At 42.7% G+C, this 12422-nt stretch overlaps 1 protein-coding gene across 9 annotated transcripts in view; it reads left to right on the forward strand.

The window, feature by feature from the left end:
* The window catches only part of dlg3 (discs, large homolog 3 (Drosophila)), a 70547-nt gene that overhangs the window by 44582 nt on the left and 13543 nt on the right, over nt 1-12422 (forward strand). For 4 of the 9 annotated variants that reach the window (XM_029513337.1, XM_029513338.1, XM_029513341.1 and 1 more), the window contains exons 10-13: nt 114-258; nt 1989-2151; nt 8440-8596; nt 9177-9279. In XM_029513337.1, the coding sequence (XP_029369197.1) occupies nt 114-258; nt 1989-2151; nt 8440-8596; nt 9177-9279 (568 nt within the window). The remainder of the gene's footprint in view (nt 1-113; nt 259-1988; nt 2152-8439; nt 8597-9176; nt 9280-12422) is intronic. The other 5 variants (XM_029513339.1, XM_029513340.1, XM_029513343.1 and 2 more) reach the window with 2 other exon arrangements.

The following is a 12422-nucleotide window of genomic DNA, read 5'->3' on the forward strand; positions in this document are numbered from 1 at the left end:
AGCTGTGATTCATTATTGTGTTGGCTGTGATGTGCGATGTTGTGCAGCGCTGACACAGGATGTTCTGGTGTTGATTCTTCCTTCCCTCTTTTTTTGACAATTATTGCTGTCAGGTGAATAGCACCGTGCTGCAGGACGTGCGTCATGAAGAGGCAGTGGCTGCACTAAAAAACACAGTTGATATGGTTTACCTCAAGGTGGCCAAGCCAGGGCCGGTGCATCTCAATGACATGTACGCCCCACCAGACTACTCCAGCAGTACGTATCTATCTCTTGTTGTCGTGCTCATCCTTCTGTTGCAGATTCTGTTAACATGCTGTCCGAGTCAGAAGCTAAGTTTTACATCCTTTGGTACATACATAGAAGAAAAGTAAAACAGATTTGTTATATATTATTATGATTATTATGTTTGCTGTAAGGTAATGGGTAATTTATTGTCAGAGTCCAAGCGTGTGTGCTGGGAATCATCGTTTTACGTTTATCAGAGATAGTTCAACTGTCCTGCATGAATTCTTCTTGTGTTGGATCACTGCTCTTTCCCCAAAACAGCTATGCCCAGACACCCACATAGTTAATGTAGTGACTGCTTGCGCACACACACACACACACACACACACACACACAATCCTTCCCACAGCAACAACAAGCACAGTTCTCTGCCTCCCACTGAGTGTGGATGGTTTCTCACATCCCACCTGCTCATGATAGCCCACGATCTTGAGCTGCAGCATCTCAAATTTCCGCAGAGCAGTGATTTAGCGTTAGAGGGGATACTCATGTTCAAAATGTTTTCAGTTGTCAGAGTTTATACAAGCACTTAATGCAGATTTAACCCCACTCTGACTAGATCTGGATTTAAAACGTTTTTTTGTTGTTGTTGTTTTTTGTTTTTTTTTTCTCGTCTCCATCAAGAATATAAATTCAGGATAATTAAGTGTATCTTCAAGTTTGTGGTTTTGTTTATGCCAGCATACACCAGGACTCAGAAAAAATGTCTGTGGATTGGCAAACTTTTATCAGGTGAAGATTACTGAAACATGTCTTTCCATACATTAGTCAGTGCTAGTTATTTTAGCATAGACACAACAGAGACAAGAGATGTTTCTTCTTGTATTAACGATTAGCCCACTTCTTCAATTCACTTCAAGTTCTTTCAGGAGAAATTTTGGTTTCATACAACCAACTTATTTTGGTAGCATTTCCTTGTGCCACCATCACTACTGCTAATAATATCATTTCAACATTTATCGCCAAGATCTGGGAGTCCAAAAACATTACTGAGAACACAAGCATAAATATTTCACAGGTCAGTCAAACTTATTTAGAATGTAAAATAAAGCCAAATATTACAATTATTAACTGTCCAATGTCAATACCTACAAAAGTAGACACCACCTATTGTACTTGCCGTAGTTATGTACTATACATACTGTTTTTCTGTTTTTTCTCTCCCACCAAAGAAAGTGGTTAAAATAAACAGTTTAACTCTCGCCTTGCTTATAGACTGTCTGACTGTTCACGTTTTTTGCCCCACCTAACTTGGAGGGACTTTTGGGATAGTTAAGGTATTATCCCTAGACACAATAAAATGGGCAAAAAATTAAAGGGACACAAGTTCTTAAAATCTGGATTTTCCTTTAATATAGTCATGAAAGTGGACTTGATATTCTAACAAGACAAAGACCCAAGAGCCGAGCTTTCACCTCTGGAGCTGTTCTTATGCATATTTGAACATTAAAACTAAATGCTAAAACACGCTGAAATTCTCATATTGTTAAATGCTGGATTAGGGCATTTTTAAACCCAAGTGGATCCCTCTTCTGGATACCATGAATATGTCTATAAAATTTCATTTTGGTTATAGTTGTTCATCTGGATCATAGACATGCATTAGCCCATATTTAATTTTTTTGGTGGGGCAGAGAAGGGCTCAATCACTGTCTCCCTGTTGCACCTGTGTTGTAATCATTCTTTCTTTCCCCCTACTGGTCTGGCCCTCCCTCCAGCCTTCCCCACCATGGTGGACAACCACGTCAGCCACAACTACATAGGGGCAATGGAGCCTAAGCCAGTGTACCCGCCACCCCAGGTTACCCCGTCCAGGTATTCGCCAGTTCCCCGCCACTTGCTTGGGGAGGAAGATTTCACAAGGTAGGTTACAGCCCAGTTCCACCATGAATGATTCTCCTTTCATACATTACATTCATTCTAGCTCTTTGAGTAGATTTAACTAAATCATAGCACTTAAGTTTGCCTCTGGGGATCACCTGAAGGCCTTTTACTATTGCTGTTGTAGTTGTGGTAAAGGACACATGGCTCTTTGGGTCTAAATTAGTTTCTGAAACAAATATTTGAAGTGTGCATGTTTTTTTGTTTTTTTGTTCTTAGTCATCCCCATTTTCTTGTTATGTCACATGTGTTGGTTCCTTTGATGGTACATACACAGTATTTGTATTTGAAGAAGCAATGTAATGCATACATATTTCATCTCATCAGAGATGATCATAGTGGTGCATATTACATGATAGCTGGACAGTGCGTAGTAGCTGTGTGCTGAGAGCGGCCTGCTGTCACTTCTTGTACTTGTTATGACTGAGGTGTAACCTTTGACCTCCGATCCAAGCACTGGATCAGAAGTAGCATTCATAGGGGCTTGATTGGAGGGTCCCATGAGACCTTGGGTCATCTTAACTCACAGCTCTGGGGAGGAGGCTGTATTCTTCCTGTGTGAGTGACTGCATGCCAGCGTTTATGTGTCTGTGTGTAACCGAGTGTGACTCGGTGAGTGTTAGCTGTGTGGCCCTGTAATGTCCTTGTCCACGTGTCTATATGACTTTGTATGTGCACTTGTCGCATCTTTGTTGGTATGTGTGCTTTTTTTTTGTGTCCTACACTTGTCCCGTTCACTGTGATTCCTGTACCTTCAGCAGGACTGAACCTATTTACAGTGTCATCCACAAACCTGGGGACAGCAAGGTACCCCACGCCCTCTACAGAGGCTTCTGTCCTTCCCCTGCTCCCTTGTGCCAAGGTCCGCTCCCCTTCTCTGGCAGGTACTAACCTAGTCCATCACGCCTTGCTTAGCTAACCCTCCTCGGCATCTTGATATGGAATCAGACAGGAGACGAGCTAGAGAGGGATGGAGGCCACCTGCCTAACCACTAGTACGTTTTATAACATTTGTTCACAAGTTCACTAAAATAAATAGAAAGGAGCATTGGACAAAGGATGATGGAGAGGAAAGGGAGGGAAGGAGAGATGGGTTGGTATTTTTCTGATAGTTTTTACTCTCAAGCAGGGGTTTCTTTTGGCTTGTCTCTCTCTGTCTTTATGTTGCATGTAAATGTTTCCCCACGTCATTCCTACTTTTTTGCTTTTTATACTGGCAATGTGTGTGGCTGCTTTTTTAATTTGTTTGTAGGAACATTCAACTCCTATTCAACTACAACTTAATTCACATGTAATGTGTTATAGCACTAACTGCTGAACAATAGCAAAATGATTGTAGACATTAGCATATTAATTCTTTTGCTACTACACATGCACTACTGTGACGACTTCTCATGTTTTAAAAGTCCTATCTGTAATCATTATTTATCTATCAATGTTCGTCTAATCTTTTCACATCTCTGAATCTAAAACAATAAGGCCCTGTTTGTTGTGGTTTAAAATGGAGTCATACCTGCTCTTCACAAACACATCTCAACAGGAGTGCAGCCGAAAGGGCTTCATGCTCCCACAAGCTGCTCAATTCCATCTGTCAAGACGTTTCGATAAAACTAAGCCTTTCTCTTGGGCCACGTTACTTTAACTGATGGTTACTGCTGAGTACCATAATAATACACAATGCTAATGGCAGTACTAGTGTTTTTCACTGTTTTGTGTAGTAAAAAAGTGTACAGGCCTCCTCTTTGTGGATTTTCTTTTGCGTAATTATTTACACTGTGTCCACAATCTTGTCCATTGTGCATCACCGCATGGATGTATGCTCCAATTTTTCACTATGAACCATTGCTTTTATGTAATCTGTCATAAATGGAACCTAAATCGTCTAACATACATGCTATACATTGATGAAAATATGTGTTTTCCTGTTTAAGTGTGTATGTTTGTGTGTAAGTGAGATGAAGATTGTGGTCTTGCCATTTGGCTGTATTACAGCGGGTGTGGTGCTTAAAAGAAAGAACGGTACAGTAGGATGGAGAGGCTTATGGGAGCCACCCAGCACAAACATTCAACTTTGCGTCTTTGGAATGTTTTGCCTCCTGCTCAGTGTGTGTAAATATAAACACCAAGCTTTGCTGTTACCATAAATGTAACACGGAGTAAGAGCCTGATCTGGTACGGGCCAGCAGACCAGTAGCAGACAGTCCTGCAGCTGTCATGATTCATCTGCTTGCTGGAAAAACCAGGCCATGCTCGCAGGTCATACCCCCTCTCATCGCCCATGCTGCCAGCACCAATCACAAACACATACTGTACACTGACACATTTGCTCACAACATGCGGACACATACAAGCGCACATGCAGGTATGTGCGCTTAAATGCAATGCAGAATTACTACATGGACATAAACCTGCGGGCATGCATTCTGCATACGAGGCAGCTCATGGATTAACCCTACAAATGAGAAAGACCTGCATGCTGTGACCATCCATGTACCTGTTTTCCCCCCAGTGGGTTTTTGTGTCATGTCAGAAAAGAGTGGCATGGTCTCTTAGGACATCATGTCCGACAACCGACATCATCCCAATCACAGCAGATGAGCATCCAACTCCATCAGACTGACAGGCAGATAGCAGACACCTCCCTCTGCCCCAGCAGCCTTACCATTGGCCTGGACCAGGAGGGGTTATTTTAGATGAATGCTATAGTAAGCACAGGCTTTCTTTTGCAGATAAGAAGAAGGCTGGTTGCGAAGAATTAGTCAGAGCTCAGATGGCCCTTTGCCATCCGCACACCCCCCTCAGTGGTTTCATCTCAGACGCATCCCCCTACAACACGTCCTTACCATCTGACATTACCCCCTCAATGGAAATGTGTAATGGTGTACTTAGCTCCTGTGCAGCCTTGTTTCTGTCCATATTGAACTAGATAATTCCTTTGTTTAAATACGCACGTATAGTGTAAACATAAATCACTGTGCTCAACCCTTAAACAAGCTGCTTCCCTCTGCTGGTCAGGGCTGTAGTTATTGGATACACAAAGCAATGCATTTAGTTGCGTTGCTTTGTTCTTGCACAGCTTGTGTAAATACAGAAACAGGGGGACTGCAGCAGCAGATGAGCTAAAAATATCTTTATATGTATCTTGCACACACACAAAACATTTGACTGGGGAGCCAAAGAATCCAGTCATCAATAACAAGAAATGGTTTGAACTTTGGCTAGTGTTTTTTAAACACTGTTAAAGTTCAAAGGGGAGTTTAAAATAAAGCTAATCACAGCAGATTCAGCTGAGTACTCCTCTCAGGTGTTAATCATTCATTGCATCAATTTTATTCTTAGCCACAGTGAGAGGCATGAAATATCTTAAACTGTCTATCACCTTAGCAGTGAATACATTTTCCCTTTTGTGAATTTAGAAGAACTTGCAGGTCATAAAGAGGAGGCAGATACAGGAAATCTATGGCTGAAATTTGAACAGTGAAAAGACAGGGAGAGATAAAGCAGCATTTTAATTTTATCTGTATGCTTCTCTATACATAAGCTGATGTGATCCATTCAAGCGGCAAGGGAGAGGGCAAAGTGCTGCAAGAGGTAGTGTCTGCCTGTGGAAAATGGCGTCCATCTGCAGTGTCCACCATTAATCAGCCAAGCAGAGCCAATTACTGGACTGTTTCCAGGGCAGCGTGACCCGCTGAACCCTGCAGCCCAGATACCCTTTCACAGCTTTAGGATTGAGCTATGACTGCTGTAGCCAAAACACTGAAATGGATAGAAAAAATATAACAGTAGGAGAGGCGGTGGGTTATGAATTAGAGAAGAGATGCAGGATAAATGGCAAGGCGAAGAGAAAGAGTTTTTACCGCTCTATAACTGTTTACATTCCTAGCATGGATGAAAAGGCAAAGGGAGGAAGGAGGCATAGTCAGGTCTTGTGATTGGGAGGCAGCACTTGATCGTTGTATTTAAAAGAGTAGGAATTCATTACCTCTTTCCATGGAAATGACCCTGTGATACACATCCCGCTGAAACCCATGTCCACAGTGCCCTGATTGAGAGCAACTTTAAGATAACAAAATGCCAGTAGCTTTGTGAAAAAAATTCAAATACAAATCCTCAAAATAGTTTTACCATAAAGAAATGTGTTTTGATGTCTATAGTGCTACCTGAGTCCAGACTATGGGGTCATCAAATCAGAGGCCTGAAAGTCATGAAAGCCTTATTGTTCCCTCCTCAGTTTGTTTACAGTTTGACTAAATAGCAAGGAGCTCCTGGGAATCTGTCTGCCTAGTCTCCAGAGGGCCAGCCTAGCAGACAGGAATGCTGGTGTGCTGTTTTAGATGGAGGTGGGGAGGGGGTGTGGGGCAGCATCAGAGCATAGATGAGGGGTCTGTAGTTGGCTCACATCCAGTCCAACAAACCCAGGTCCTGGTGCAGACCTGATTATTCCAGATGTGAGTCGGGGGTGGTTGTGCCTTCTTCCTGTGGAACAAAGATGATTTGCATGGGAATGGTAGGGTTAAGTGTTAAGTCTTGCCTTAGTAGTGATGATAGGGAGAGAGCATTTGTGACAGTCCGAAGAAGAGCTGTTTCCCATCACAGCACACCACGATGTGATAGGGAACATCAGGCCCCAAACACAGGAGCTTCTAAATTTGTAGCGTCTCTCGCGGTGGAAGGCCGGAAAGGCAGAAGGGTTGAGGAGTAAGCTCCGAGCTGAACAATGTGCCAGAGCCACCATGTTCACAGTCAACGTCTCATCTTCCATGTCGCTGGTGAGGAGCCTGCCTGAATGCACAGTTAGGAAATGCACTTTCAGAAGCAAGCACCGGATCCGGATCCTAAGGTAACCATGGAGATCTGTGTGCCTTGTTGAGTTGGAATGAAAAGCTCGAGATTAAAAGAAAGATTATGCTAAGCTTGACTTGTTTAAAAGCCAATCAATTGCTGCAGCACATTTAAAGGAAATTGCAATTGCCATTATATATATATATATATATATATATATATATATATATATATTTTTTTTTTTTTTTTTGCTCTGGTGCTAAAAAATATCTTAATGGTTACAGAAAAATCAAGGACATTCTGGAGCAAATATTTAAATCCTTATTATTACAGTTGTAATTAACATGTTTAATACAAACTTAAAAATACTTCACCCAGAGTCACATAGACTTACTGATCCAAGTCTTCATTTAAGTTCATTTTACTGCAAATTATTACAGTTTAACTGTCTGATTAAGATGTCTGCAGGCTGTTTTACCAAGAAGGACTTTCCGTTGCGCCTCATGTTTTTTGTTGGAGTAATCAGCATTTTTTCCAGTCAATCATGGGTTTGATTCTTAAAGTTTGGAATGCTGTCTTTCCTGCCATCGCTGGGAAATGGTCTTAACAGTGAGAGTGCAGCCATTAGGGATTGAGTAGGAATTGTTCCTGCAAACCGCAGACTGAGTACTTCAAGAGACCACTAATAGGAACCATGCAGTGTTAAGAAAGCATGTGTGTATGTGTGATTCTCTGCATGTGTGTGTGTACTTAAGTGTGAGATGTGTGCGTCTAATACCGGGCTTCCTAGAGTGTGTGTATTTGCACCCATGTGAAGTGTGTTTTCAGAGGGCTTTTGCTGGACCATAGCAGCGGTTTGGACTCCTTAGCATCTTAAAACTGAAGCGGTCTGAATTGCCTGCTGGAGGATGAGTCATAACGGCTAAAGCTAAAGCAGAGCTTCAGTGAGTCTGTCGAGCAGGATGTAGCTCATTGTGTCTGCGTGCATCGATATGAGTGGGTGTTTAAATGGGCAAATGTGTGTACATTTCCATGAGATAGATGAAATACGTAAGCAAAAAGTAGTACATTTGGATCCAGTTGTGTGGCTGCAAGTTTTATTGCTTGCATAGTAATGAGTGAATAGTAATATCCAAGTAATTAAGAAACTAATTTAGGTTATCTTTGTTAGCAATATGATTAGCTTGTGATTGTTACATGGTTAATCGTTGTTTCTTCTGGTGAATTGCGTGCTGAAAATGAGTCATTTAAAAGTTCTATTTAAAGCACTCACATTCATACGTACAGAGTGGATCTACAATGTTATATCTCGACATTTTGGATGATCATATCCAATGTAAACCAAGAGAGGATGGCTGTTAGATGAATTAGGCTCTGTGTTGCCCTCTGTTTATCTTCTTTAAATTTCGGCATAACTCTCACTGCTCATCTCTTCTTTGCTCTGTGTCTTTCCCTTGACCCTGACCCTGTCACTCTGTTTGGCAGGGAGCCGAGGAAGGTGTTGCTGCACAAGGGCTCCACAGGCCTGGGCTTCAACATCGTTGGAGGGGAGGATGGAGAAGGCATCTTCGTCTCCTTCATCCTGGCAGGAGGGCCAGCTGACCTGAGTGGTGAGCTGAGGAGGGGCGACAGGATTCTCTCGGTCAGTATCTCAACTGCAGAATTTTTTGTGCATTCACACCAACGACTATGATAAATTTGAAGCATTACTGGAAGATTTTCAGAAATCTCCCACTGTCAGAATAATGATGATAAAATTAAGGAGGCCTGGTGTTTAGAAAGCCAGCAAACATCTGCTGTGCTGAAATGTCCTTGAGCAAGACATTAAATTCATAACAAGTCGGAGGGAGCATAGCAATGCCTCGTCAGGCGACATAATTTTGTAAATCAATTAAATATCCAATAAATGCCACATTTAAGCTGTTTAATTGTATTTTATAACTCCCTGCCTTTTTATAGACCATAATTTTTGCAAATATACATTTTGTTTTATTTCAGTGATCACTTTTTTGAAAATACATTGCCACATTATGTAAGAAAATGATAATCCAGACAATTCAAAGTTATAGTTCGGCTACTAATGTTTAAGCAAATCAGCAGCAAAAATTTTATTTTTCATACATACTTGTTTTCATAATATAGTCATTTCTGACGTGCTGAGGGCAGACTTTGTCTCTTGAATATAGATTTGCTTAGCTTTTCTTCTGTGTGGTTTGTTGTAGGTGAATGGAGTGAATCTAAGGAATGCCACACATGAACAGGCAGCAGCAGCACTGAAGAGAGCTGGACAGACCGTCACCATCATTGCTCAATACAGACCTGAAGGTAAGGAGTCACAGTCTCAAATCAAATTCACAGACTTGCAGCAAAATGGGTCTTGGCCTCAGTTTTAATGTCATGTAATGGAAAGGAGTGTCATTATACAAGCTTGTTATATTTTCATTGCTAATTTTGAGCCAGATTAACCTGTTAAGTGAGATTCTTTTCTAATTTATCTTCTGTGGCTCTGGAGGCAGCACTCAAAAGTTTGGAAAAATTACCAAGGATATTTCAACTGAGTTATCTGAACACGAGCTTGTACACTACGAAAAGCTGTAGAGGCAACAAACTTGAATAATGTGTTCAACACTTACTCACTTTCTCCCCTAGTTACATAAGCAGCTCAACACCATGTAAATATGGTGTCTGTTAGCTTAGTATGAGTGCCAACAATGACTAAATAACCATGCTGTTTCATGTTTGTTCAGTGAAAAATTACAATGTTAAAATGATGCATTGAGGTTGGCCAAGGTGAAGAAAGGCCATAGGTCTCTGTAAAACCACATCTTGTTGTCATGTGAAAGGTCCAGTCCAGTCCATTGATAGGAATGTGCATCATTGTATCCTGTGTTCTTTTGCATGGGCGTCCTTTTATGAATGGGCAGGATATTGGAAAACAGATACACTTCCTAAACTCCACAGGAAAATTTTCAGAAGGGAAATATACAAATGAAGGCCTGTACAAAAGCTGCTGGAACCTAGTGCCTCTTTTTAAATTTGGTTTATTTTCGGAGGGGTCAAGTGATATATATATATATATATATAGCCAACAAGCCGACACTGGTCTCTGGTCTTGGACGAATAAACTATGTATGTGTTGTGAACTATTTTCTGCGGCGGATGAGCAGCAGGACAGTGTATGAGGGATTCGCTCATTGCTGATAAAGAAAGGTGTAACCTGGTGGCTCATTGATATGTTGTCACATTTTAATCGGGATTAGGATACAGAGACGATACTTTCAGTCAGTGAGTCTGTGCTTTAATCGTTTAATACGGTGCAGGGAGTAAGAAAGCCGTGAAACATCGACATCGGTGTGGGTTAGTGTCGCCGTGGGAGTCGGTTCCACCTGGTGTGTCGGTGGGCGCGCTGCTCGCTCCGGCTGCGGCGGCCCTGATAGGCTCGCCCGGGGAAGTATTCAGGTTCAGGGGCGGACCTGTGTGTTAGCAGCCCGGACAGCGGAGCTAAAGCTGCAAGGCGGGCAAACCAGCCGCTCCGGTCGGCGTCGTCCTTCCCCGTTCAAACCCCCTCCGAGCCCCGGAGAGCCAGCCGGCGGACACTACGTGGTGAGAGGAGACTAAAAGCGGGGAAAGTTGGGGCTCCCGGTAAAGTTTTTAAAGGCGGGTGAAGTGAAGAGGGAAACTTTGGATGCGCCTCGGAGCCGGAGCGGATGGGGGATGGGCCTGAATACAACAGCAGCACAGCACAAGCCGCATGAACTCCCTGATGGCTGGATGAAGAAACCACCGGCTGCGACGGAGAAATAAGAGCTCAGCTTTCATTCAGTCAAGGTGAGATGTGGAGGGGAGATGGTGGAGAAACACTGACACTGACTGCGGATCAGCTGCCTTAGCCGTGTTTGTAGAAAGGGCTTTATTTTGGATGGGGGGGAGGGTGCCCCCCCCTTTTAGCTGCAACCTGTGGGTTTTACTTCAGCAGCTTTTATTAACCATGTGAGCGGATAAGAAAGTGGAGACAGGCTCAAAGGACAACCCAATCAGCTCTGAAGTCGGAGTTACTGTGGCCTCACCCCTCCTGTAGTTAATGGAGCCACTTCAAAACTAACTCCTGCCATTACCTGCAGCACACTGCTCGCTTTTTAGGTCCAGTTTTTTCTTTTTCCTTTCTGATATTTCTCTTAAACCCAGTTGCATACCATTTTCATGTGGTAATTCGCATGGAGCAGGCTTCATTGGGGCACCTGAACAGTTGTAATACTGTTATGTAACCTGGACCTTTAGGTGGGGACACCGAGGTGTGGTCAAACAGGTGTTTGTCAGCTTGGTGGTGGTTGGATTTGGGGATGATGACCTCAGTTGTGAACCTCAGCTTTTTAGACCTACCTGACTTCACCTGTGTGTCACTGCTGCACCAGGCTCTGAGCGTACAGCTCTCAGAAAACAGGTCCATTTTCATTGCTGACTAAAGCATAATGTATGAGTTGTCTCACCATACAAATATTTGCATATGTTTTATTTTATAAAGTGCCACCACTGTGTCTTTTTGTAATGGTAAATTATGGATGGTTGGGTATTCCAGCTCTGTTGGCCTTTGCATAGTTCTGAGTGTTTTTGTAATTCTTTTCATGTGTATGTTAATGCTATGAAAACAAGGGGAGGGATATTGTAAGGTTTAGATCTGGCTCTCAGATTGGATTATGGCAGGAATGTGCACAGGTATGAGTTGTAGCATGTACTCACTCCATATCCCTTTCACTTTCAATAAACCATAAGCCATAAACGTCCAATAATACTCTGAGTTCATTGAAATTAAGGTGGAACAGGATCAGTGAGTTGGCATTAAGCTAAGCTAATGAAAGACACAGTCTGCAATAGAAAGTCAACATTGTATACATTTTCCTTCTGCTACAAATCCTGATAATAATGCTTCATTCTCGATGTGAGTTCATGTTGTCTTGCATACCAGACTATTCGAGCAGCATCGTGAATAATGATGTGGTTAGTTGAAGGGAACCTTTGTTTTCCATAGCAAACCATGCTTTCAGCTCCGTGGCCCCTTTGTAACCCACTGAAGGACACTTATCTATTTGTGTACAATGTGTAACTACTCTAAACACATGAGATGAGCACTGGCAAATGATTGACTTCCTGCATCCCCACTGGTGACCTGACATCTGATGCCAGTAAATCTGCTGGCATCTGAAATTGGTGTGTGTGATTCGTTTGAGTCTGGAGCAGGAGGAACCCCCTGATAGCTGTACAAGAACAGTCAGTCAGGGGGAGGAAGTGGAGGGTGAATGCTAGTTTATGTCGGGCAAACAGCCTGGAAAGTAATCTCAGTGGCTGGAGCCCAGGCGTCCATAGACATCTGATGGATGACCAGCGCTGAAGACTACAAGAAGCCACAACACAGCACACAGGCTGAAGCTCCTCGACTCTCAGTGGCTCACTGGACCATCACCAAGTGTCTT

This window comes from Echeneis naucrates, chromosome 10, assembly GCF_900963305.1.
Source record: "Echeneis naucrates chromosome 10, fEcheNa1.1, whole genome shotgun sequence".
NCBI lineage: Eukaryota > Metazoa > Chordata > Actinopteri > Carangiformes > Echeneidae > Echeneis > Echeneis naucrates.